General features: G+C 40.9%; 1 protein-coding gene across 1 annotated transcript in view; it reads right to left on the bottom strand.

The window, feature by feature from the left end:
* Positions 1-26,065, bottom strand: part of Mrps28 (mitochondrial ribosomal protein S28) — a 134,439-nt gene that overhangs the window by 71,721 nt on the left and 36,653 nt on the right. The window contains exon 2 of the mRNA XM_052715267.1: positions 23,044-23,225. Within this exon, the coding sequence (XP_052571227.1) occupies positions 23,044-23,225 (182 nt within the window). The remainder of the gene's footprint in view (positions 1-23,043; positions 23,226-26,065) is intronic.

Below are 26,065 nucleotides of genomic sequence, written 5' to 3'. Positions count from 1 at the left end.
GGACGTGGGAAGAGCAGAAGGGGAAGAAAAGGAAGGCGTAAATGAGGTAGACATATTTTAAATATTAAAAACTAAATATAATAATTAAATAATCTAAAAATAAGAAAAGGCAAATTTTTCTTATTTTTCTTTCCTAAAACCTATCATCAAAGGATGTTGCATAGTTTCAGTCATTAAGATGGGTATAACTTTTTAGAATATAAAACTAATAGGTATTTAACAGGGCAAAGTAAACATAGATGTTTAAGATAGAAAAACATCTCCAACCATTTAGTGATGATAATAAAGTGTTATTGTGCATGTGGGTTCTTGGCAAGCAAGCTGAAGAACTCCACAAGCATGCAGAAAACTGAATGCATACCGCAGGATGAGAAGACACCTCATCACTATTGACTGGTTTTCTTCTTATGCAGGAGACTGGGGCAAATCAATGCCAGCAACTAGTAAGAACAAGGAGATTAAAGGAGAACTCGACCAAGGATCACTAATTACCACTCGTGTTCCTGGAAAGGGGAGAATCTAAAATTTGCGTGTTCCTGGAAAGGGGAGAATCTAAAATTTGGGGAACAGGAGCACGTAGGTAAGTGTAAGTAGAAAGAGAAAGTAAAGATCCTGCAGGTACCAAATCTGCAGATGCTGAAGTCCTGTTCACAACGGCACAGCATTAGCACACAACATACTCAGCCCTCCTCAACACTGTAAGTCACCTCTAGATGCCTTATCATTCCTAATGCCATGTCAACACCATGCAGATAATTTTATTGTTTGGGGTAATGGCAAGAAAGTCTATTTTTGCATAGATACATATGTTCCCTCTGAAAATAGGACAGGCTAATACCCTTTCTAGTTCTGCCACTCCAAAGGCTTTATTCCAGATATATAACTGGATATACATGGCCAGATTTATACAGAGAACTGTCACCCATGTTTGCACTATAAAGACAGTGAAAACTGAAAACAGTATCAAAATCCACTAGTTGGACACTTTGTATTTGTTAAATTACAGTGATGAAAGGCCACACAAGTCTAACAGTTTTATGACACAGGAACATGGCCCCAGTGGGAAACCTGGTTATAAAATAAAGTAGAAAAATAGGACACCTTGTCTTAAAAATCTTTGTATGCATAGTATTTTTATTAAGTGATATTTGTTTTTGTTTAAGAAGATACACATTTTGGATGATGTTGTACATGAACTGAATTTGGATTCTGTGTCAGCTTGGGTCACTGTTTTAGTTAGAGTTTTATTGCTGTGAAGAGACACTACAACCACGGCAACTCTTGTAAAGGAAAACATTTCATTGAGGTGGTGACTTACAGTTCAGCGGTTCAGTCCATTATCATCATGGTGGGCGGCAAGGCAGTGTGAGGCCAGACGTGGTGCTGGCTACATCTTGATCACAGGGCAATAGGAAGAAGACTGGGACACTGAGTGAAGCTTGAGCAAAAGAGACCTCAAAGCCTGTCCCCACAGTGACATACTTCCTCCAATAAGGCCACACCTACTTCAACAAGGCCACACCTCTCAATAATGCCACTCCCTGTGAGCTTATAGGGACAATTATATTCAAACTACCACAGCTACTTTTGTTTAAAAAAAAATCCCTATTATGAAATAAAAGGATGAACAAGTTTAAGATCTCAAGAGCCCATAAAAAAAACACAACACTATACCCTAGTGGTATAAGCTATCAGCTAAACATATTATTTTAAAAAGGCAATACTATTAATAAATACATAAAACATTCACATAAGCCTGAAAAATATCAGTAACCCTGAAGCCTAGTTATTCAACTTAGTCTTCAGGACATAATCTGATAAATCTTATCCTCAAAGATGTTCATAGCTTTGTCATTTTCAAGAGTGAAAAAGTAGAAATCAGCTGTCTAATGAACAAGGGAGTTGGGCTGGAGAGATGGCTCAGCCATTAAAGGATAGGCTCACAACCAAAAATAAACAAGAGAGTCTAAAGAAATCAGATAATCCAATGGGATGGTGGTATGCTATAAAATTAAGTGAGAAACTCAAGTGTTAAAATTACAAAAGAGTACAACTGAAACCACATACAAACAAGCCATCACCCATGTCTAGCTAGTAAATCTGGAAGAAAATAAACTAAAATAACTAGCAGGATTCTGGGGTTAAAATTCCCCACAGCTGCTTTACAAAGATACACTATTTTTACAAGTTGAAACAAAAATGAAAATTTGGTAACAGAAATACTGAAATAAGCATAATCTTATTTATTTATTTATTTATTTATTTATTTATTTTCAAGACAGGGTTTCTCCATGTTTTGGTGCCTGTCCTGGATCTAGCTCTTTAGACCAGGCTGGCCTCGATCTCACAGAGATCTGCTTTGCTCTGCCTCCTGAGTGCTAGGACTAAAGGTGTGCACCACCACCACCCGGCTAGCATAATTTTATTAATTTGGCATGATCATTGAGGAATATTAGCTTTGATATTGTAGTGATCAACATACAGAAAACTAAATGAGGTTCTAAGTTAACACAAAGGGACTGCCTGATGTCACGTGACTGTGATCCCAGCATTTGGGAGGCTGAGGAAGAAGGAACCAAGTGCAAGGCTGCTCTGTGAGACCACAACCAAAAACGGACAATGAAATGAGAGCCAACAGATTTAACTGAATTCTGTCAACAAAATGCTTTTATATAGGACAAATAGTACATAAAGAAAAATATATAAAGTAAAATTTATTCATTTTCAATAAAGTATACAATTTTAATTAAAGAATATAACTTTGGTATTTACAATAGGTATATAAATATTTCTTATTTTCATTTTTCTAATAAAAATCCAAGTACATATATTTTGGTTAGTTACTTACCCAATTTAAAAAATGAACTTGAAATAGAGCCATACACACAGAAGGGAGACAGGTCCCACTGTAACGTAACTAGTCACAAAGAAATACAGTACTTTGTGTGACTTACTGTTTTTAACTCTTTTGTAAAAGATGAATGTGCCCAAAAGGTGTTAGATTCTTTTAAAAAGTGATACTTCAAGGTATGCTTGTTTCTACAACAACAATTTAACCAAGCAGTTTAAGAACTAGAAAGACAGGTATCTGCCTACCCGACAGATGCTCAGGGGGTGTGTGCATCAAGCTCAGCTTCAACATAAGCTTCCCCAGAAACACAGAGTATCGGATTTACAGAAACTGAATACATTCTCTATTTCTTACTATCTTGACCCCAGAAATGTTGATAATGTTGCTCAACTTAGAAAATTACCACATTTATCTTTTTCTTCTATAAAATACAATATAATTTACTTTAAACATTTTTTAAAAAAGAAGAGGAAATTATGATTATATATCTGAAAATTAAGGAATTTGGATTACAGCCTTAATTTTACCCAGCCTCCCTTCACCCTCCACTCTCTGCAAAAAAAGAAAATCTAATAAATAAATGTGCAATTTCCAAGAATTGTGATATTTTAATTTTTCCAGAAAATGAAATTAATGGATAACCACTCTTTAGGGAATAAACATAAAATAAACTCACTTAACATGATTGAAAACATTAGGCAGAAAGGGAGCCCAAATTGGAGATCTCCATCTGGTCCCTCCCCTTGGAGCTCTGGGAAGCCCCTGGAAGAGAGCAGGGAAGAATTGTAGGAGCTAGAGGGGTTGAGGACACCAGGAGAACATGGCCCACAGAATCAACTAAACAAGGTTCATAAGGGCTCACAGAGACTGAAGCTACAATCATGGAGCCTGCACAGGTCTGTGCAAGGTTCTCTGCATACATGCTGTGGTTGTTAACTTGGGGATTTTTTGGTACTCCTAAAAGAGGGAGTGGGAGTGTCTCCGACTCTTTTGCCTGCTCTTGGGACCCTTTTCCTCCTACTGCGTTGCTTCATCCAGTCCTGATTTGTTTGTTTGTTTGTTTTCATGGGACAGGGATTTTCCGTACAGCCCTGACTGTCTTGGAACTATGTAGACCAGGCTGGCCTGGAACTCACAAGATCCACCTGTCTCTGCCTCCGGAGTGCTGGGACTAAAGGCACGTGCCATCAACACCTGGCTGGTCTTTGTTTTTTGGTTGTGAATAGTGGACAACAAACATCCTCCCCCCACTACCCAGCCTGTCTCTTCATTCTGTGGTTCCCTCAGCTGTATAGAAGCTCTTTACTTCATGCATCTATTGTTATTTCTTGCTGTTATTTCCTAGATTACTGGAGTCCTATTCAGAAAGTCCTTACTATGCTTATGTCTTCAACTGTTTTCCTCTACCAGTTTCATGTCTTATATTAAGGTCTTTGAACCACATAATAGAAATTTTGGTGCCGAGCCAACACAGTAAAAATGCTGAATTCCAATATATATACATTTACAGAAATATATTTTAGAAACCAATTCACCTTAAGTTATATATTCCACATTGAAAAATGCATGGTTTCTCCATTTTTTTTACCATAATTGTTTATACCATCATTTTCTTAAGAACACACACTATATAAGACTGCTTTCAAGGAAAACATCTTAAGGAAAAATTTGTTTGCTTAATAAATTCAAAAGACTGAAGCAATATCATAAAATCCACATGAACATTATAATATGCTCAATCAGTACAAATTAAGGATCTAATTATACCTGTTTAATACTCAATTTGCATTTTAAAAGGGAACACAAAGTATTCTATTTTAGGTCTAAAAATAAGGGTCTGAATTAAAACTTTAAAAGAAAACTAACCATAGTATATTCATGGATGCCACTTCACCCCTAAAAATTAGAACATGCTAAGAACAAAGTATATTTTCAAGTATTGGACTATGCAGAACCTGAATGATTTATCTTACCAAGATAATCAAAAAAGGTATGTATAAACAGAGCTATAAATTTATATCATTTATACACATATCAAGTGTTTACTAATTATTAAAATGCAGTGATTTCTAAAGTAGGGGAGCATCAAACAACTCTGTTGGAACAACTCTTTTTTGTCCTTGTTGGGTTTAGGGTGTTGCTGGAGAGCATAGCAGTGTCTACCACTGAGTTATTTCCCTACCATCTTTGAGGAGAAAGTATATGCAAAAAGATGAGAAAGGCAAATGTCAGGAAGAACATGGAGTGAAGGGCATACCTGTCAATATCTGTGGTGTCCACAGGAAGCATTCATGTACCCCATGGTCCAGATTGCCATGCTCATCTCCCTTGCATATGCTCAAACCAACCTCTGTTAGCAAGCCTTCCATCCCTGTGACAGGCCCCTGACACAGTCAACTCAGAAAGAAGAAAGACATACTCTGACTCATAGCTTTAGAAGCTTCCATTCATGGTGGCTTTTGAGTCTTCAGTGTGTCAATATTATCATGAAGGATAGGCTCAGTGACAGAAGCCAGGAAACAAAAGGAAAAGAGGCCAGCCTCCTTCCACCCATTTCAAGGACATGCCTCCATTGACCTCAGTTCCTATCGCTAGGCCCTGCCTCCTAAAGGTCTGACTGGCTCCCAAGAACCCACAGACTGGACTTTTGTGGGAAGTAAAGACCCACAACTTAAGACTCCTATATCTCCGCCATCCATACAATTTTTATAAAGCGCTTCCTAGAGGAATTAGAATACACAGGCAACAGCATCTCGGCACTGTGTCTGTGCCACATCCTGTGAGAGAACTGCCCTGAAGAAGTGCTAGCAAATGCAGGTTCAGGCATCCCACTCAGGCGGAGCAGCCGCACTTCTGAGTGTGAAGTACAGGACCAAAACAGGTAAAGAAAAGGGGATGACCAAGAAAATGAAAGGACGTGATGACTTCAAAGGCGAGAAAAGCCAGCTGGATTAAATGATGTAAAGCACTTGAGTAAAACTGCTGGCGGATGACCAGAGGCCGCGGTTAACGCATTCAGGACATAATGGTGAGGGCAAAGCTGTGCTGGGAGATGAGCAGAGATTCAGAGAACAGGCAGTTTGGGGGACAGAAAAGAGTGGAAAAATATGTTGGGGGAAATATAAAAAAATCAGAAGCATTGTATCAAAGAAAAGACAATGGAGAAATTTTATGGTAGTGGATAGGGGATCCATGGAGTATTGGGTGGAATCATAAGAAATATCAGATATTTGATTTTTTTTTTTTTTTTTTTTTTGGTTTTTCGAGACAGGGTTTCTCTGTGTAGCTTTGCGCCTTTCCTGGGACTCACTTGGTAGCCCAGGCTGGCCTCGAACTCACAGAGATCCGCCTGGCTCTGCCTCCCGAGTGCTGGGATTAAAGGCGTGCGCCACCACCGCCCGGCTTGATTATTTTTAAGATATAAAACAGTAATTTCATGTGGTTCATATAACATAAGAACTTGATTTCAAGGAAGAAGGAGAATGGTTATCTGCTAAAGAGGTAGAAAAAAGAATAAAATTTCTCAAGAGTAAAAAAGGTAACAAAGAATACTAGAAATGAATGAAGAAAAAAAATTTTTTTTTGAGACGGGGTTTTCTCTAGGTAGCACTTACTGTCACGGAACTCACTTTGTAGACCACCCTAGCCTCGAACTCACCGAGTGCTGGGATTAAAGGCGTGCGCCATCACGCTCAGCAAGGGAAGTTTTAAAAGTACTTTATTGTGTGTGTGCATGCAGGCATGCTTCCATATTGAGACACACTTTCAGGAGTTGGTCTTCTCCTTCTACTGTGAGTTCTGGGGACACAATTCAGGCCATTTAGCCACAGAGCCATCACACCAGCACACGGGGGCTGTAGGAACTCTAGCTGAAGCTAGGGAGTGAAATCTGCAGTGAATACAGCTGGCAGCATCACCCCTCTTCCATGACAGTGCTGATGTGGTTTTTACGCTCAGAAATACAGCAGCTCTGCCTCAATGGGATGTCCAAACCTGAATGTGGCAGGGCTTCTTCAGGGCAGTCCCTCCCACAGAATGTGTCACAGACACAAGTCTCACAGACGCTGACGCCTTTGAACTCTGATGTTTTCCTTAAAAATGAAGATTTTATTTTACTTTAAAAGTATGTGCATATATGTATGTCTGTGTGGGTATGTACATCTGAGTGTAGGTGCCCAGGGAACCCAGAAGAGGGCATCAAGATCCCCTGGAGCTGGAGCTGGAGTGGGGGTGGGGGTGGGAGTGGGGGTTAGTCACCTGGTGTGGGTGCTGGCAACCAAAGTCAGTTCCTTTGTAAAAATAGTACATGCTCGCAATCGGTGAGCCATCTCTCAGACCCTATATTGTGATTTCTTGTTTTGTTTTCCTGGTAAAGGCAGTAGATAAACAGATTTACAGTCCAATAGGAATTTCGGATTCCAGGTCGACTACTCTACAGCCCGGTTTCTCTTGTGCCCAACCCCATGCACCAGTTGCCTACAGAATAACACAATACGGTTATACCCGGTGAGCTCGGTGCCCTGCCCTGGAAACGGGTCTCACCCACCTGCCCACCAGGACCTTCACTTTTCTAACCAACCGAGATGGAAACCTTAGGCATCAGGTTCCGGTCTTACTGGAACCATCACCTACAGCTTTCCTATCAATCCTTACTTTAATCCAGCTCTGACTTGGCTCTCTGAACTAGTCTAGCTGTATCCACTCAGGCTCACACATCACCAGAGCCAGCATCTAACAAGGCCATCCTCAAACACCACTCTTGTGCCTCTCCATAGTCATAACCTCTCAGATTAATCTGGAATTCCCTAACTGATTCTTGTTCACCCCAAAGCAAGTATTTCGCTACTTAACCAAACTTCAGTCATGCCATGAGATCTTGACCAGTAATATGGCCTTAAAATACATGCATAGAAAATGGAAAAGAATAGATGGACAGAGGAAAGAGAACAGAGACAAAGAGAATGATGAGGAAGAAGCCTTTGTAGCTTTCCAGGTAAGACACAGAAGAAAAGTCCAAGGTGGATGTAGATGTAATGGTCTTATTAAGTAAGAAACACAGAGCCAAATGCAGAGTTAAAAGCCCAAGAGGTCAGAGCAGTAGCTAAGAGCTGAGACTAAAACCGCCTTCTTACCATCCGCTGCTGTCCTTCTCCTGAGAAAGAGATCTACTTCCTGTATGTTTGTCTTTTTATTGACTTTCTGTTCTGCCTTGTCATTGGTTGTAAACCCAACCACATGACCTCCTCATCACTGCCTGTCTATACAGACCTCCAGGTCTCTATGATGGTATTGAGATTAAAGGCGTGTGTCTCCAAGCTGGCTATGTCCTTGAACACACAGAATCTGCCTGTCATGTGATCAGATTAAAGGTGTGTGCCACCACCGCCCGGCTTCTGCTATGGCTTGCTATTAGCTCTGACCCCCAGGCAACTTTATTTATTAACATACAAATAAAATCACATTTCAGCACAAATAAAATATCACCATATTTCCCCCTTTCTATTTTAATAAAAAGAAAAAGGAAAAAAGTTATAAGAAAAACTATATATAAAAAGTACAATAACTATATACAATATATACAAGCAATAAATACCTAAACAATGTCTAGTCCATTTGCATTTGACATAGTCAGAGAAAATAATTCCATTATCTATCCTACTTTGGTAAGTCCAAAATGTACCTGATTCACTTTCTATCCTAACATATTACTAACAGAACTATCTTATCTTTCTTGTCTTTCAAATTTATACACTTACTCTTTAGTGAGTTTCTTTCTAAAAAACTTAACAAAGACAACTATAACTATCTAATCTTTAACTCTTCTTCCTAAAGAAGAAAAGGGGATAGTTTAGATATGATAGTATGAATGGGTAGATTAATGAACCTACTTTTAAAGAGTAACAACTTGTTTAGAAGTATTTTACATTGCTATGGATTTTAGTTTATTGATACAAATTTAAAGTTAATTTTATTATACTATATATATATATTTCTACTCTCATTTGAGGTATTATGTTTATGTAACTCATTTAGATTGTAATGGATAATTAAGAAATACAGATTAATAATTAGTCTTCTATGATAGTCAAACTTGTAGCATGTTAGTTAAGTTTTCTAGGTATACATAGATATATTTCAGATAGACAGGTAATCTTCAAATACTTCAAAGACCTACAGAATATAGCATTTAAAATGTTTTAAAAATTTAGACTTTCTGGACAGTGAGACATGTCTGCTCCTGGCAGTACCGATTTACTTCAGAGAGGAGGATGGGCATCTAAGACACTCCATATGGAGTTTATCTTCACCTTGGCAAAAATAGCCATTTGGGCAAGAAACTGTTCTCGCCTGGACTACTTGAAAAAATGTATCAACTGAACATGCAGGACCCATAGGAAAATGACCACTGAACTTTGCTTGGCAAAATGGTTCTTCAGGTTCCTGCTTCGCAGAGGAAACTGCCAGACATTCTACAGGACACAGAGAGAAGTGACTGAGAGACTCTAGGCCTGTGGGCTGAAGACAGATGCCCCAACTTTACAAAAGAACTTTGGATGACTGTCCAGGCTGCCAGCTGTCTATGTCTACTGTCACAAGACTCCCAAAAGTTGCTTGAGTCCTTCTCCTGTTTCTCAGTTAATATTATATCCTTCTGAGGTCTTTGATGTAGTTGAAGACTAGATAGTTATAATTTCCTTAGTTATGATAAAAGATAAGTTAGATATAAAACCTTAAACTCACAAATATAGGATAGGTAAGATATCTTCTTTAATTCTGCCAAATACAAATAGACTAGATATTGTAACTGTAATTCTTGCTTGATCATTGTTTTGTTATATGTAATTTTACTATGTGAAAGTTAAAACCTTCCTTTAAAAAAAAAAGAAAAGGGGAAGTGCTGTGGATATTGCTCTGTATAAATAAAATGCTGATTGGCCAGTAGCCAGGCAGGAAGTATAGGCGGGACAAGCAGAGAAGAGAATTCTGGGAACAGGAAGGCTGAGTCAGGAGACGCTGCCAGCCGCCGCCATGAGTACCAACATGCAAGATACTGGTAAGCCACAAACCATGTGGCAAGGTATAGATTTATAGAAATGGGTTAATTTAAGATACAAGAACAGCTAGCTAGAAGCCTGAGTAATTAGGCCAAACAGTTTAAATTATATAAGTGTCTGTGTGTTTATTTTATAAGTGGGCTGCCGGGGCTTGGCGGGACCCAGAGAGAAGCTCTCCAGCTACAGGTGGACAAAGAGGAGGGACAGATTTAAGAACCAGCTAAGAGGGCAGGGCAGGGGAGGAGCTCAGTGGTAGACACTGCTGTCTAGCACATGCAAGGCCCTGGATTTGATGCCACAAGTAAAGAAAGGAAGGACTGGTGAGAGACAAGAAAGAGGAAAAAGAAACAGCAACAAGGCTGACAGATACTTGCAGATGGACTGGATTTAAGAGTTTAGTAGAAGAGTTGCAATGAAGAGACCGACTCCCAGCTCTCAGTAACTCGATTACTCAAAGCAAAACTACAGCCTGACAATTAGTCTGAAATCAGCCAGGCTCTCTCATATAAGAAGAAATAAGGGGGCTGGAGAGATGGCTCAGAGGTTAAGAGCACTGACTGCTCTTCCAAAGGTCCTGAGTTCAATTCCCAGCAACCACATGGTGGCTCACAACCACCTATAATGAGATCTGGTGCCCTCTTCTGGCCTGCAAGGACACATGTAGGCAGAATACTGTATACATAATAAATAAATAAATCTTAAAAAAAAAAAGAAGAAATAAATATTTAGAGAACTGAGCACCAGCAGCCTGAAAAATAGCTTTTGCCATCATGACAGGGGTAAAAGGGGGTCAGGCAGAAAGAAAGAGATGTAGAAACCTGAGCTGGCAGGACCTGACACACCCCATGGACGCTTCCCAACTATCCCCAAATGACATCAGTCTACTTAGAATATGCAGAAGTAAGGGGACAAAGGTCTGGATGCCTAGAATCATACCAACTAGAAAAAATGAAAGGTATCTTATAAATATATTAACAATTCAGGGTTAAAAAGTGACTAATACTAATACTAATACTACTAATATTGGTGGTAAAACCACATCAACATTAAAAATATGGCAAAGGATGCCAGGCAGTGGTGATGCACGCCTTTAATCCCAGCATTTGGGAGGCAGAGGCAGGTGGATCTCTGATTTTGAGGCCAGCCTGGTCTACAGAGTGAGTTCCAGAACAGCCAGGGCTACACAGAGAAACCCCGTCTCGAATCCTGTTGGGAGGCCTTGCTGACTGGTCAGAGGTTGCAGTCTATCATGGCAGCTCTTTCCAAAGCTCGGGGACATGAGACTCCCTCCCTCCCCAGTGAAACTTCCTGCTCTCTACCTGCCCTTTTCTGGAGAATGTCCCTCAGTCGAGAGGACTGACCTTATCTGAAAGCTGTCTCTAAGCCGGATGCCTGATTTATGTTCAGCATGACCCTTGGCACAGATCCCTGCTAGAAGCCTTGCCTGCCACACATATGGTAACTAAGACTTGTACTAGGAGTCTTATGATAGGACCATGCCATTTATTCAAATAAGGTTTGTCCCCAGACTTCCCAATCCTATATATTCCCTATACTCTGGAATAAAGTTGAGCAGATTCACCAAAGCTGTCTCCGTTGTACCCATAGCTGTCCAAACCCTGTTCCCACTTCTGCTCCCTCCACCCTCGTGGAACAATGCAGCCAACAATCCTGTAGAAGCCGAGTCACAGAATCCTTGCCCCACAAGGAAAATACAGAAAAGGCAGAAAAACATTTTCATTTTCTTAACTCTTTTTCTACCACATAGTTCATTGGTTTTATGAAGAGTTATTTATAACGGGGCAGGGGAGATGGCTTAGTCAGCCAAGGCCACTGTACAAGCACAAGCACCTGAACTTGGATTCCTAGAAGCATCTAAAAAGCCAGCCATGGCAACACGCACTCTCAGCTTAGCACTAGAGGAGGGAAGGGTGAAGACAGGTAGCTCCTAAAGCGCACTGGCCAACTCACCTAGCCAAACTGATGGGCTTCAAGTTCAGCGGGGACCCAGGCTCAGAAGGATACTTGTGGTCAGTGGTTAAGGGAAGACACCAGTGTCTGGCAAGTACTGCACATGTACACATGTACATTTACCCATGTGCACATGAGCACACACTTACACTTACAAATTACAAACAACACAGAAATTTTAAAAGCAGTTGTAAGATTTTTTTAGAATAGAAGTTGAGCTTTGTTCATAAAACATATGTACATAAACCTTACACACCTCCCCATCTAGGAGACAGGCCAACCCATACTCCCACCCCTATGAAGTAGGTCTAGTGACTGACTTCTTACAGAGTAGGGTGTGATCGAAAATGCATGCTCCAGGACACCTTTACCATGCTTTCCCTGGCTCACTTTCTTAGATTACTCATGAAGGCACTCACTCAATCCAGATGGAGAGATCCATGTGGAAGGAATTGAGGCCTCCTGCCAACAACCAGCATGTTAATGCTATGGTCTGGATCTGGAATGTTCTCCCAAGATTCAGTGTTCATGGTTTGGTCACCAGCCCATGGCACAACTGGTAGTCCTCCACTCCCAACCAAGCCTTACGATGACTACTTACCAGGCAAATACCTCACATGAACTTCCTAAGAGACCCTGAGCCAGAATCATCCAGCTAAGGCACTCATTGATTCCTGGACCATATCAATTACATGAGACTAATAAATGTTGACTATTCTAAGTTACTAAGTTTTGGGATAACTTGTTACACACTGTACTGGCTGGCTTTGTGTGTCAACTTGACACAAGCTAGAGTCATCAGAGAGGATGGAGCCTCAGTTGAGGAAATGCCTTCATGAGATGCAACTGTAAGGCATTTTCTCATTTAGTGATCAATGGGGGAGGGCTCAGCCCATGGTGGGTGGTGCCATTCCTGAGCTGGTGGTCCTGGGTTCTATAAGAAAGAAGGCTGAGCAAGCCATGTGAAGCAAGCTAATAAGCACTATCCCTCCATGGTCTCTGTTATCAGCTCTCACCTCCAGGTTCCAGCCCCGCTTAAGTTTCTGTTCTGACTTCCTCCAACGAAGGACTATGATTTGGAAGTGTAAGTCAAATAAACCTTTCCCTCCCCATTTTGCTTTTTGGTCATGGGGTTTCATCGGAGCAATAAAGACCCTAACAAAGACACACGCAAATCAATACCAACAATCAATCATACTATGTGCATTCTTGATTCTCTGCCATACTTCATGCCACTTACTCAGAAGTGTCCTTTCATTACTTAATTCCTAACAACTTCTCCATCTTTTAGATTCTAAAGTTCCATCTTTTAGAAAAGGTATTTTTTCTGCTTATGAAACCATCTTAGCTCTTTCTCTAAATACCTCATTGACTTGGGCATTTGCTCATACATTTTTTTGCATTTTTATATTCTACAGATCTTTCAAACTGTATTCAGCATACTGTAGTGAAGGTATGCAAAAGATTTGCTGCAGAAAAATCAAGTTACACATGCACACATGCATGCATGAACACACAATTGTACTGGAAGTGTATCTGAACAGCATGAAGTAGCAAAGATGGATGTGAAGGACACAAAGGAGCTATGTATGCTATCTCAGGTATGCTCATTAGTGCCAAAGCTTTGGGGTAAGTTACTTAAAATGCCAGCCTTCGTTTCTTCAGTGTTTTTTAAACAAGTTTCCTAACAGTATTAGTATCAGAGTAATAAAAAGGCTTAAGAAAATAATGTATGCAATTTTATTCATGAGGTGTTTTGCATAGAGAGAATGTTCAACAAATGTGTGTAGATGAATTTCTAAATAGTCTTATTAAATAAAAAGCATGGAGCCAAATACAGGGGTGAAAGCCTTAGAGAGATCAGGGAAATAGGAAAACCACCAGCCAACCTTACCTCACCAACTCGGCAGCTTCCAAATTCAAGTTACTTCCTGTCTACATCCCTTGCTGTTCTGCCATCTGATTTGCTCTCTGTCTAGCTACATCACTTCCTCTTCCTGGCCAGCTCTGTCACTTCATGTCTGTACAGACCTCCAGAACTCTACGGTTGGTATGGGGATTAAAGGCGTGTGTCACCACACTTGGCTCTGTTCCCTAGTGTGGCCTTGAATGCACAGAGATCCTGCCTATTAAGTGATAGGATTAAGGGTGTGTGCTACTGTTACCTGACTTCTTTGTTTACTTAAAATGGCTTGCTATTTCCTCTGATCTCCAGGCAAACTTTATTTATTAAAGCACAAATAAAATATCACTACATTTCAAGACAAATAAAATATCACCACAAATGTGAAATATTGTTTATGTTACAATAACCACAAATTACAAAATATGTGTTGAAATACTAGTCTCTAAGTCTCTAGATGTTACCAAGTAGTAATGAATTAATGAAAAATTGTACAGGCTAAAACTGAACCCAGATCTTCCATTAAAACAACTTCTAATATTTGGAAGTTCCACTCTTGACCTAAGTGTTAGGCGTGGAGCCTTGACTTTTTCTCTTCAGGTTCTATGTCAAAGCTTTTGTGGGAACACTTAAAAAGGCTGCACTCCTTGAGAAGCAGCCACACCAAGCCATGGCCAGATCACCTGTTACCTCTGCAGTCCTGAAAGGGCATCAACAACTCACTGGACATTTCTCTGCCCTCTGGAGTTGTACACAGGTGGTAATACAAAGCAATCAGTTCTGAGAGCAACAGAAAAAGAATCTATAACAATCAAGCCAACAGAGCAAACTCCAAAAGCAGTTTCTATGACACTCATCCAACTAGGGAAAACTGAACCTCCTAATACTATGCCCAGGCTACACCACATCTTTCCACAACTCGGACATTTCTAGAAGAGATCATAATTGACAATCTGACCACATGTGAACATATAATTCATATAACTACTGTCTTTTATTTAAAAGTTAAAGATAACACACCCCTTTACTTGTAAATTGTCGTAGATGTATTAAAGAGGAGCTAGCTCACAGGGTGAGTCTAAATCACCAATCTAGGCAAAAATAGACACACTTTTAAGGTGTGTTCTTTCTCTTCTGAAATAAGAGACTCAATTCAAAGTTTTATTTTCTCTTTGCAAATAATACACCTTGAAAACCAGAGTTTTTGAAACATTCACTATATATTCCACTCTCTATTTGACCCTATATATTTCATAACCTGAAATAGAAACAAAGACTGGGAAATTAGCTTGTTTATTCCACCCCAGTGTCAAACAAAAGTACAAATAACATTCAGGGCACGTGCAAGTTACCTTGGAGCTGCCAATCATGCTTGTTTTGAAACTCTTCGATTTTCAGAGCTGTCAATCACATGTGTTGTGATAGATATGCCAGAGTAAAGATAATGCATTAAGAGACACAACCCTCATTTACACCTTAATAAATAAAAGGACTTTTTACTTATACAACTGAGCTGGATGATTTTACAGAAATGCTTGCAATTCCTGGAAAATGAAAATATAACAATGAAATGAAAAGGTTCGAGAATTTGACAAATCAATAAGCATTGATGAACCGTGGGGATTCTGTATTTTGGTAAAGGTAGAAGCACTCCTTGCCTGGTAACTAATCAGAAGTTGAATGCCCAAGAATGAGAATGAGAGAATCAAACTGGTCTTAATATGAGCAAGCAGGCAAAAATGTTAAAATAGCAGCCTTCTGTTCTACCTCCCCAGGACAACTCAACTCACTACCTACCTTGCAAGTCACATCTAAAACAGAATACTGTTCAAATCCCACCTCCTGCCTCCTGTCCTGTATCAAGACCAGGCTCATCTCTCTCTACTTTGCTGAGGGCCTTCTGCTTTCCCCACCTCAGACTTTATTCACACTGCCATCATTTCTTTCTAACAGTTTCCTCAACCTAACTGTAACATTTTTCTTTCAGTCAACACTCCACACCTCTTCCAGAATGATCTCACTGAAATACAAAAGTGATCCATGTTACCTGTTAAAATATTTCAATGGCTATTTGCCCCCTTCCAAATGAAGCTATACTTTTTAGAGCAGCATGTATATTACTGAGAACCTGTATTCTGTCCACCTTTCCTATCACCTCTCCCTTAACTCAGGTTGACTAAATACCGCCTAGGTTCCCAGGACACATGGGCTCTCGTCTGCCAACCAGCTCTCCTGCTCTCACCCATACTCCCCTGCTCGTTTCAGTGGCCCCTCTGCCACAGCCTCCCCGATATGAGCAGTGGGGACACTGACCCCTCGGCTCCATTCCTGAAGAACATAGTCAAAAGAATGAACATGGCGTTATTTGAGTGGGTTTATTCTTTGTACTGTGGACTGAATCAACTCTCAGGATGCAGAGGTTATCTTTAATCTGTGTATCATTAGCATTAATAATACTGAGGTAGCTTTACTATGGTGGTCCTCAACTTTCCTAAGGCTATAACTCTTTAATACAGTTCCTCACATTGTGGTGATCCCCGCCATAAAATTATTTTGTTGCTATTTCATAACTGTAATTTTTGCTACCATTATGAGTCATAAATACCTATGTTTTCCAATGGTCTTAACTCCTGTTCTTAACACACTTAAAAATTTCTGGACTCGCCGGGCGGTGGTGGCGCACGCCTTTAATCCCAGCACTCGGGAGGCAGAGGCAGGCGGATCTCTGTGAGTTCGAGGCCAGCCTGGTCTACGGCGCGAGATCCAGGGAAGGCGCAAAGCTACACAGAGAAACCCTGTCTCGAAAAACCAAAAAAAAAAAAAAAAAAAAAAAAAAAAAAAATTTCTGGACTCAATGAAAAATTATACTATGCTCTGTTTGTTTGAAAATAAATGTTTTACAGGTATATTCCAAAGCAACCAAACTAATCAATATCATAAAGCTATTCTTTAGGCTTCACAATTTTTTAAAGGAATTTCATGATCTACTTATAAGTTCACTGTAAGAATTTTCACGTCTTCAAACACAATGTAGAATCCAATAATCCCCCCTTATTTTCCCTATGATTCCTACTGAAGGTGTTAAAGTTTCTGCCACGACAAATGCTCATGTCCCAAACACTCAGCACCTTGGCTGGTTCAACAGACACTGCTCTAATGTGACAACCGCTATCAAGGGCATCAGCAAACAGGCAAAGCCCACACCAGCTCCACTTCACTCATCAGGAAGTCAGTTATCTGGTGACATCAAGTATTTCCAGAAGCCAATGAGAACACAGCTAAAGAACTTGAGAAACTGTCACAATACATGTCGAAGCTCATGTGTTAAAATGTGTGCACTTGGAGAAGAGACTGCTAGGTCCTTATTCAGGAGCTGTTCTTAGTTTAAGCACAACATATTTCTCAGGTTTCAGCACAATGGAATAGGAAAATGCAAGAGATCCGAGCGAGCAGAAATGGGCGTCACAGCAGAAAAGGAGAGGTGAAACAAAACTACACAACTGGGGGTTATGTGGTTACTGAGAGTAATTCTATATGGTATCTGGGTGATGATAAAATATATAAATTCATATTTGTAAGTGTGACCTTGGGACATAAGAAACAAAAGGTTAAGTTTTAGGTCCAATAAATTCAAAGCTGCTACATTCTATAAAAGCACCAATCAAATAATTAAAATTTAAGTATTATGTGTATCAACAGACTTCTGTTCCCTGCAAAGTAAACTGCATTTCTAAATAACATGAGGCATGCTGACTTCAGCTACCAATCACTTTTAACCATAACCAATTCCTGTTACTACCGTCCTCATGAAAATTACAATTTCAATTTATTCTGAAAAGCCTGGGCCTACTATTCATTACCGTACTCGTGATAACACTATCAAAATATGGAATACCATAGTCGGTTTAGGATGCTACAACAAAGTCTAAGAAAAACAGTAGCTTACAAACAACAGCAACATATTTTTCATAGTTCTGAAAGTTAAGGAGTCCAACATGGTGCCAGCCGAGTCTGTGTCTGAAGAAGGCCAAGTCCTGGAACACTGTATCCTCAACCGGTGGAAAGATCAAGGAAGCTCTCAAGCGCCTCTTCTTCAAAACCACTAACGCCACTCTTGAGGGAAGCACTCTCATGACTTAATCCCTTTCCAATAGCCCAACCTCCTAATAGCATCAACTGGTGATTATGTTTTAACATCTGAATCTTGGGACACACGCACACGCTCACTCACTCAGACCACAGCAACCATGGCCACCTGGCCAGTATACTGTTAACAGACTACCCCGTATTTTTTAGCAGATCTGCATCTCCCTTTCTCACTAATACATCACTTTCAGTGTCCCTGGTAGAAAAGTACTGCATAGGCGAAACTACGTTTTGACAACATGTGAATGACCTTAGGCCTCATGATCTGGAAAGCAGCGAAGTTGGGCAGAAACCCTTCCTGGGCCCTGGATTAACACAGAGCCCTAAGGCAAAGCTCTGCTTTGTTAATTAATAATTGTGTAGCTGCAGCACATTATGCCCAGAGATTCATTTCATTCATTTAGAAAATAGCAACGATATTGTCTACATTCTGCTTTTTGTGTTCTATTCACACTGGGACAAATCTGTTAATTTGAGTGTACATTGTATGCATATGACAGAAGAAAAAATATCTAAAGTAAAGGGTAGGCAGATACTGAAAAAAGTGCTTTGTCTAAATCACAGCGGAAGCCCTCTGGTCATAGAAGAACAAAAGGAGACTCAGACAAAAGAGAGGGATATGCTGCAAGGAAGAGAAGCAAAAGCAAAGGAACTTAAACACATCAACACAGAGCACCGCCTCCTCGTTAAGTGGAGCTCTGGCCCACCTTCTTTTCCTAGTCTTGCCTATAGTGTACAGCTTATGTCTGCCAGACCACCACTGGAAAGACAGAAGGACATCTGCAAAGCAATACCTTCCAAATTTTACAGTTTTTCATTCATCTTTTGTGTGTACGTCTGGGTGGGAGAGTCCAAGAGAAGGTCTTCCTCTACAGCTTGGGCTGGGCTGGCTCGGTCTAGGTATGTCAGACTGACTTGAACCTTCTGCCTCCGGGCTCCAAGTGCTGGATTACAGGTGGGTAACACCACTCATGGCTTTGTTTCTCAACCTTCAATATTCTTGTTCAATCAGTTCTTTAGGAAAATCAACTCTGGAGTCCTTCAAAAACATGAAAACTACCTTTCATGGCTGGGCATGGAAACACATGCCTGTAATCTCAGCACTTAGGAGGCTGAGGCATAAAAGACTATGGTGAGTTCAAGGTCAACCTGAGCTACTTAATAACACCCTAGCTCAAAAAGCAGACCAGCCAACGAAACAAACAACTAAGCAAAGAACTCTCTCTGGTAAGAACAGCTTGAAAAGATATAGTGGGGCTCAGCACCGGTAAGAGCACCGGCTGGCCTTCCAAAGGACAAGCTCAGAACTGCTGAGAGCGGGGTGACTCCTTTCTTAGCACTTTTTCCTACTCCCATGCAACCCCTCAAGTCTTCCTGCAAAATTCTAGAGATTGCAAACCATTTATTTAAAAAATATAATTTAAAAAATTGGAAATATTTAAATATATTTAAAAAATTGGAAACCATTTATTTAAAAAAAAATCTAACAACTCTCCTATACATGTATCTATAACTCTCTCACATATATGTGTGTATATACATATATACAAACCCAGGTCTGGTGGCACACACCTGTTATCTCAGAATTTGGGAGGCTGTCCCCGAAAGTTTGTGGTCAACCAGGGCTACAGTTGAGACCCTGTCTCAAGAAACAAGGCAACAGCCCCCCAAAAGCAATAGACACTAAGGAGTTTATTAAAGGCTCTTTAGCTTGTGGGAATACTGAAGTAACCAAAATGGTTTACGATCTCTATCAATTTTTCTAAGTCTGAAATATCATTAAACGTATTTACTAAAATAATGATAAATTAAACATATACCTAAACTTACATTTAACTGGCTTTTAGTTATCTTTCACTGTATCTTCCCATTCTTTAAAATGTCCTAAATTAGAATGTAGTCACCCACACAAACATCTGAATGACAGGCTGGGCGGACAGCTTAGTGGTAGAGTATTTACCTAACAAGCAAGTGCCCAAGTACAATCCTGGCCTGGGGGAAGGAAGTCTGAGTAAAGATAAAACATGATTGCCTACAAGTACTGAAAGAAGAGGAGAGGTCAGGCTGTAGCTGATGAATTTAAATAAATATGCATGCCCTTTTACCATGACTTCAAATGAGTCAGAACAGAAGAGTTGGTCACTCAGAATCTGTCCATCAGAGGTCTGACACTATGGAAGCAGAATGCAAAGATCTCTCAAAGCTATAACCTCTGTAGCGAGCTATATAATCTAAACACAGAGATGAGGCGCTGCCCGGCCGGACCTCATTACTGCCCATCCCAGTGAGGCCATCTTCCTGGCAGTGACAAAGGCCAGGCCAACATCTGTTCGAAAGCTTCCACCCACAGATTTTGTTCGGCATAGAAATAGGAATGAAACATGGCTGAAGTAGGAACTACACTGGCCTTACATCTTTCTACAGTACTTACAAATTAAGTGACAAGCACCTATGTAGACCTACAGTAAACTGAAAACTTTTAGGAAGAACCTACACATTTCTACACATACAAATCAAGAGATTTAATAAATACTCTGTGGACAGTAGAAAAAAAAAACCTCATGATACAATAAAAGCTGGACAAAGAACATCCTAGCTTAGTTTCTCTCTTAAAAACCATATAATGTATTTAGGCAGCAGAAGAAAAAAATCAACCCCTCCAGGTTAAATTGTGGCTAAACTGAACTACTCCTTGAGCACACTCAGATGTATCACTCCTGGTCCACAGAGCAGGGACGAGCGTGTAAGCTTCAGCTTCTGTTTGTCACTTTTAGAAAGGCCCTCTGGCGACATGTCACATCTACATCAATAGCGGCTGTGAGCAAAGGCCTTGTCTGACTATTACTTTCTACTCATCTGCGTTTTGTCATCACAGATCCTTCCCCGCTTGTAGGGTACTATCATTTTAAACACCGTATATGTTTATTACTGTCTGTTCCTTTCCCCATTAGGAAGAACCTTTACTTGACAAGGATAGAGAATCATGTTTTCACTAGTCAGTAGTGTACCTGTCAACAGTGCCCAGCACACTAAGATCAAGTAAGTAAAGCCGGGCGGTGGTGGCGCACGCCTTTAATCCCAGCACTCAGGAGGCAGAGCCAGGCGGATCTCTGTGAGTTCGAGGCCAGCCTGGTCTACAGAGTGAGTTCCAGGAAAGGTGCAAAGCTACACAGAGAAACCCTGTCTCGAAAAAACAAAAAATCGAGTAAGTGTGAATGAATAGATGAATATACAAATGAGCATATCAACCCTTGCACAGCCCCCTCTTCATGATCTTCATTCATGAATGCATTAATTTTGTGAGGACTTTGGAAGTTAAGGAGATATCCAGATACTGGACAGATGGTTTGTTGAAGCAGGTGTTGAGAGGTAGCTGCTGCAGATAAACTACAGAACCAAGAGACACATACATTTAACTCCACTGAATACAGAAGGAAGGAAGGGAGGGAGGAAGGAGAGAGAAAAGGAGGGAAGGACGGGGGAGCGAGGGAGGGAGGGAGGGAGGAAGGAAGGGAGGGAGGGAGGGAGGGAGGGAGGGAGGGAGGGAGGGAGGGAAGGAGGGAGGGAGGGAGGGGAGGGAGGGAGGGAGGGAGGAAGGAAGGAAGGATAGAAGGACAGAAGGAAATGAAAACGCTACTGCTCCAAACACTGGAGATCTTATTTGCTAAAGCGCTGTGAACTGCTCTTCCCTTCTCCTTCCACAGGACTGGCTAAGTGGAGGACTTCACCTTGGAAGACTGATGGTGGCGGGGACTACAAGGAGTCGTTTCTGTAAGAATGTGTACTCCTGTGGGGTGTGCACAGTTTTAAGTGAAATTCTAAGGGTTAGTAAATATGGCAACAGAGTCTAACATTTAACCATTTAAAGCTACACTGTAACGAATATTCAAAGCATACTATAGTCTCCATAAGAGAATATCTAATCCCAAATACTGGCATTTAAAAATTTGCAATTTATCAAATAAGGAACAAGAATCAAATCTGTAATTCTGAAATTTTCTATTCAAGACACCCTGAAGGCATTCCAAAATATTGTGTTCCGGAAAATGACAATGAAAAAACCGATATTGTAAAATCTTAACTCAATGAAAAAAGACCAACCACTATTCATAAAGAATTATCTATGAAAAAATAATAACAAAAGTCCATCCTTATAGAGAAGCAGTGCCAGATGTAGTAGTATACACCTATAATCCTAGCATTCAGGAGGGAGGCAGAAGCACTCTCCACGTTATTTGCTGAGTAGAATCTCTCACTTGAACCCAGAACTTGTTTATTCAACTAGCGCAGATAAGCAGCTTCCTCCAGGGAACCTGGTTCTGACTCCCATGAGCATTACCACAATGTCTGTTTTCTAAAACAATCTACCTGTTGAACACAGAGACTAATGGCTGCGGAAGGTACTGAGAATAAGTGATGATTGAGTGCACAGCCCTAAAAAGACACTTCTATCATCCCCTCTCAGGCTTACAGTCTGGACCCACTGGTGACCTCCCAGGCTCCAGTGTGCACTTCGACTTCAGTGGTCACACAGATGGTCCTGGTTAAACTAAATGAGTCACACAACAAACCCAACGCCATGAACCTGGGAAGGGTCTGGTAGGAAGGAGAAAGTGTCCATTGGGATGGGAGGGAGAGAAGAGAGAGTAGGGAGAAAGAGTAATCAAAATGTACCATGTATGTATGAGATTGTCAAAGAACCAAGTTAATTTAAAAAAATCGCCTGTGTTCAACAGAACAACAAAAGGTTGTAGCACATCAACCTTTATAAATACACACGTATGAGGGGAGGTATGCATTCACATGTATATGGAGACCAGAAGTCAACATCACAACACTGGATGCCATTTTTTAGGCACTGTCCATCATGTATTCTTTTTTGAGACAGGGTCTTTCATTGGCCTCAAGCTCCCCAGGCAGACTTTACTGGCTGTCCAGTGAACCCTAGGGATCCACCTGACTCCCAGCACTGGAGTTACAGGTACATGTACCACACCTGACTTTCTGTGGGGTCCCAGGGCTGGAACTCTGGTCCTTCTGATTGCAGAACAACAATTTACTGACGTCATTTCCCTACTATGAACATTTCAACGTCACTTGGAAATGATTCTACTTACTCGCCATCCACGTCTGGTCTTTTACACACACAGTGAAACTTGCCACCAAAATCTATGTAGAGATCATCCTCCACAATATGAAAGATCCGTCCAATGACCAGTTTGTCCTTGGCGGGCCCCAGCTGTGTCAGTGGAGAGTGTCGCAGCATGGAAGCAAAGGATTCCACATTTTTTGGAGACTCCTAAATATGAGAAGAAAATATTTATATACATGAAATCCATCAAAACGATGAGAGTAAGTTTAACAGGGACTTAAAGAGGAAATTTCGCAAGAGCAACTTGCTGTACAATCACAGTGTGCAAAATTAATTCAACCAAAAGTGGAAGTCTGCTCCATAAGAGTTAAACTCTTTCCCTTCCTCTTCTCCCTTTCCTTCTCACAAAAGAACCACAGCCAAGGGCCTGGTAAAGGAGAGGAAAGCAGGCAGGACATAGGCAGTGCTGTCAGATCCTGGGCTCCTGAAGCACACCCAAGGAGACCACACTGACTTCACTCCCAGAACTGAGCATCTGCAAAAACAGTCTAGTCCAGAGAGAGTGATTCCATCACAAATACCAGTGTAAACATGAGTCCTTGTTATAGAATAATTGTAAACAAATTGGGTTTGTCTTCACACCCCTCTTTTTCTGATATCAACAGCCTCTAACTCTTATGCTGCAAACTTTCTAGGAGTCTTCTGCGGGGATCTACTTGAAAGTTGCACACAGGATGTTGGGAAAGTATTTTCTTATTCTTACAATTGTTTTCAGACATGCTTCTTTAGAATCTGTAAATACAAACTTGTGTTTTCCAGTCATCTTTAATTTGAATATAGGATGTGTATATAGATGTTGGTGCAAAATAAGTACAAGGTTTCTATTTGTGAGAACAAATTACAGAAGAATATTAATAATTTGATCTGACTCCCTCTACCTACCTATACCCTGAGTTATGAATGAGTTTTACATATTACTCAAGGATTATTAATCATTTAGTCGCATGTACCTTCAATTACACAACTACATTTGTAACAGAATTTTAATGCGTTACTCTGAAGATTAAAAACTCAAATGCCCGGCCCTGTGAGGATCCCTGGGAGAACGAGAGGCCAGTCTGGTGGAAAGAGTCACTACTTAGCCTTTTAAAAATGCATTCATAGTGAAAAAGAAAACAAGCAAACAAATAAATACACATTCCATTTTATACAGAAGACAAAACATGCCCAAGGTGTTGAATTTGGCTCACGGACCATAATTTTATGAGCTCTGCTTCAGGGGAAAATGGGCAAGACTGATGCTATGTCCCACAAGTGCTACAGTGTGTGTGTGGGGGGGGGGGGGGTCACAGTAGGAAGTAACATACTGGAAGGACTCCTCAGCACAAAAAGTCAATACAAACCAAAGCCATAGCAGTAGACCTGGACACCAGGGTGGCCAGAAGTGCATCCCACCAGCTTATAACTCCTCAATTCACATTAAAGCTCCCCAGAAAAGTATCTTAAAAAACAGATCTTGCTGGGCAGCGTTGGTGCATGCCTTTAATTCCAGCACTTGGGAGGCAGAGGTAGGTGGATCTCTATGAGTTCGAAGCCAGCATGATCTACAGATCGAGTTCCAGGACAGCCAGGGAGGTTACCCAGAGAAACTGTGTCTCAAAAAACAAAAACAACAACAGCAAAAAGCAGGTCGTGCAGAAAGAAAAAGGAAAAGCACACCCTAGAGCAGTGGTTCTCAACCTTCCTAATGCTGCGACCCTATAATACAGCTCCCCATGTCGTGGTGACCTCCAATCATAAAATTACTTTCATTGCTACTTCCTAACTGTACTTCTGCTACTGTTATGAACTGTAATGTAAATATCTGTTTTCCAATGGTCTTAGGTGACCCCTGTGAAAGGATCATCTGACACCCCCCACAGGTTGAGAACTACTGTCCTAGAGTACACTGCCCAGCCCTACACAGAGCAGGGTTGCACCAAGGAAATTGGGGAAGAAACAAGGCAGCCACTGTGTTCCTCTGCTGGAAGTCACCAAGCCACCCACAGCAGTCGCCACCAGAGCAGCAGGGAAGACCAGACAGATATCAGTGTAGGGTCTCACTGTGCTTGTAGCCAGGAGGGCCCCATCCACACTGACCCCAACAAGTTTCTTCTTAAATTTGTTTTCAGCTGACTGGGGCCACGGCCCAAGTCAAACAAGAGGATCCAGAAGTTAACCATGCACTCAGGGCCCACTCCTAAAACACACACTCTCCCTCAGAACCATGAAGAGACGCCTGGGTAAGAGCAGGGAGGCAGCAAGTGGCACTTCTCCCGTGGGTTCAGAAAGCAGCATGTTCAAGTATTCAGTAAAGATTCCCTTGGGCTGGCAGAGGCTCGGTGGGTACGGGTGCCTGCTGACAAGCCCGACGCCGAGTTCAATCCCTGAACCCATTTGGTAGGGAGAGCCGCAATAAGTTGTCCTCTGACCTGCACAGGCAAGCTGAGACACGTGCACAGACACAAATAGGTGAAATAAAATGAATTCCCTTGAGAGTCTGAGTAAATCTGTTTCAAACTGTCTTTTCCATTATACGTTTTTCTGAAAGTCTATTTTTAAATCAAATGGAAACGAACCATTTCTCTCTCTTCTGTCTCCTTTGCCTTTAACACATCTTAAATGGGGCAAATGTGTTCTCAGTGAGTGAAAGAGTCCTGGGTTAGCACCTAAATCTGTTCTTAAACTGTATATTCATCATCACTAACTGACTTGTGGAAGCCATTTTAGATAATCAGATACAAACCAGAGTCTAGAACCATCTTTGAATTGCTAGGGCCTAAACCAAGCTATATTCATTTGCTTGTCAAGTGATTTCTAAAAACATCAAACATGACAACTCCCACAATACATTCTGACAACAGGGAGTCCTGAGTCCTGTTTCTGAAGCGTCTGGACCAACACTCAGCTCCTTGCGATGCTGATACTGCTCACTGACAGTAGACACAGTCAACCGCTGGTCTGCCTCACAGAGCTCAGTAATGGAAAGCATCGCCATAAAGCTCATT

This window comes from Peromyscus californicus, unplaced genomic scaffold (genome assembly GCF_007827085.1).
Source record: "Peromyscus californicus insignis strain IS unplaced genomic scaffold, ASM782708v3 Scaffold_5__1_contigs__length_169319896, whole genome shotgun sequence".
Lineage (NCBI taxonomy): Eukaryota > Metazoa > Chordata > Mammalia > Rodentia > Cricetidae > Peromyscus > Peromyscus californicus.
The sequence above is the reverse complement of the archived record's forward strand: the minus strand, read 5'-3'. Positions and strand labels throughout refer to the sequence as shown.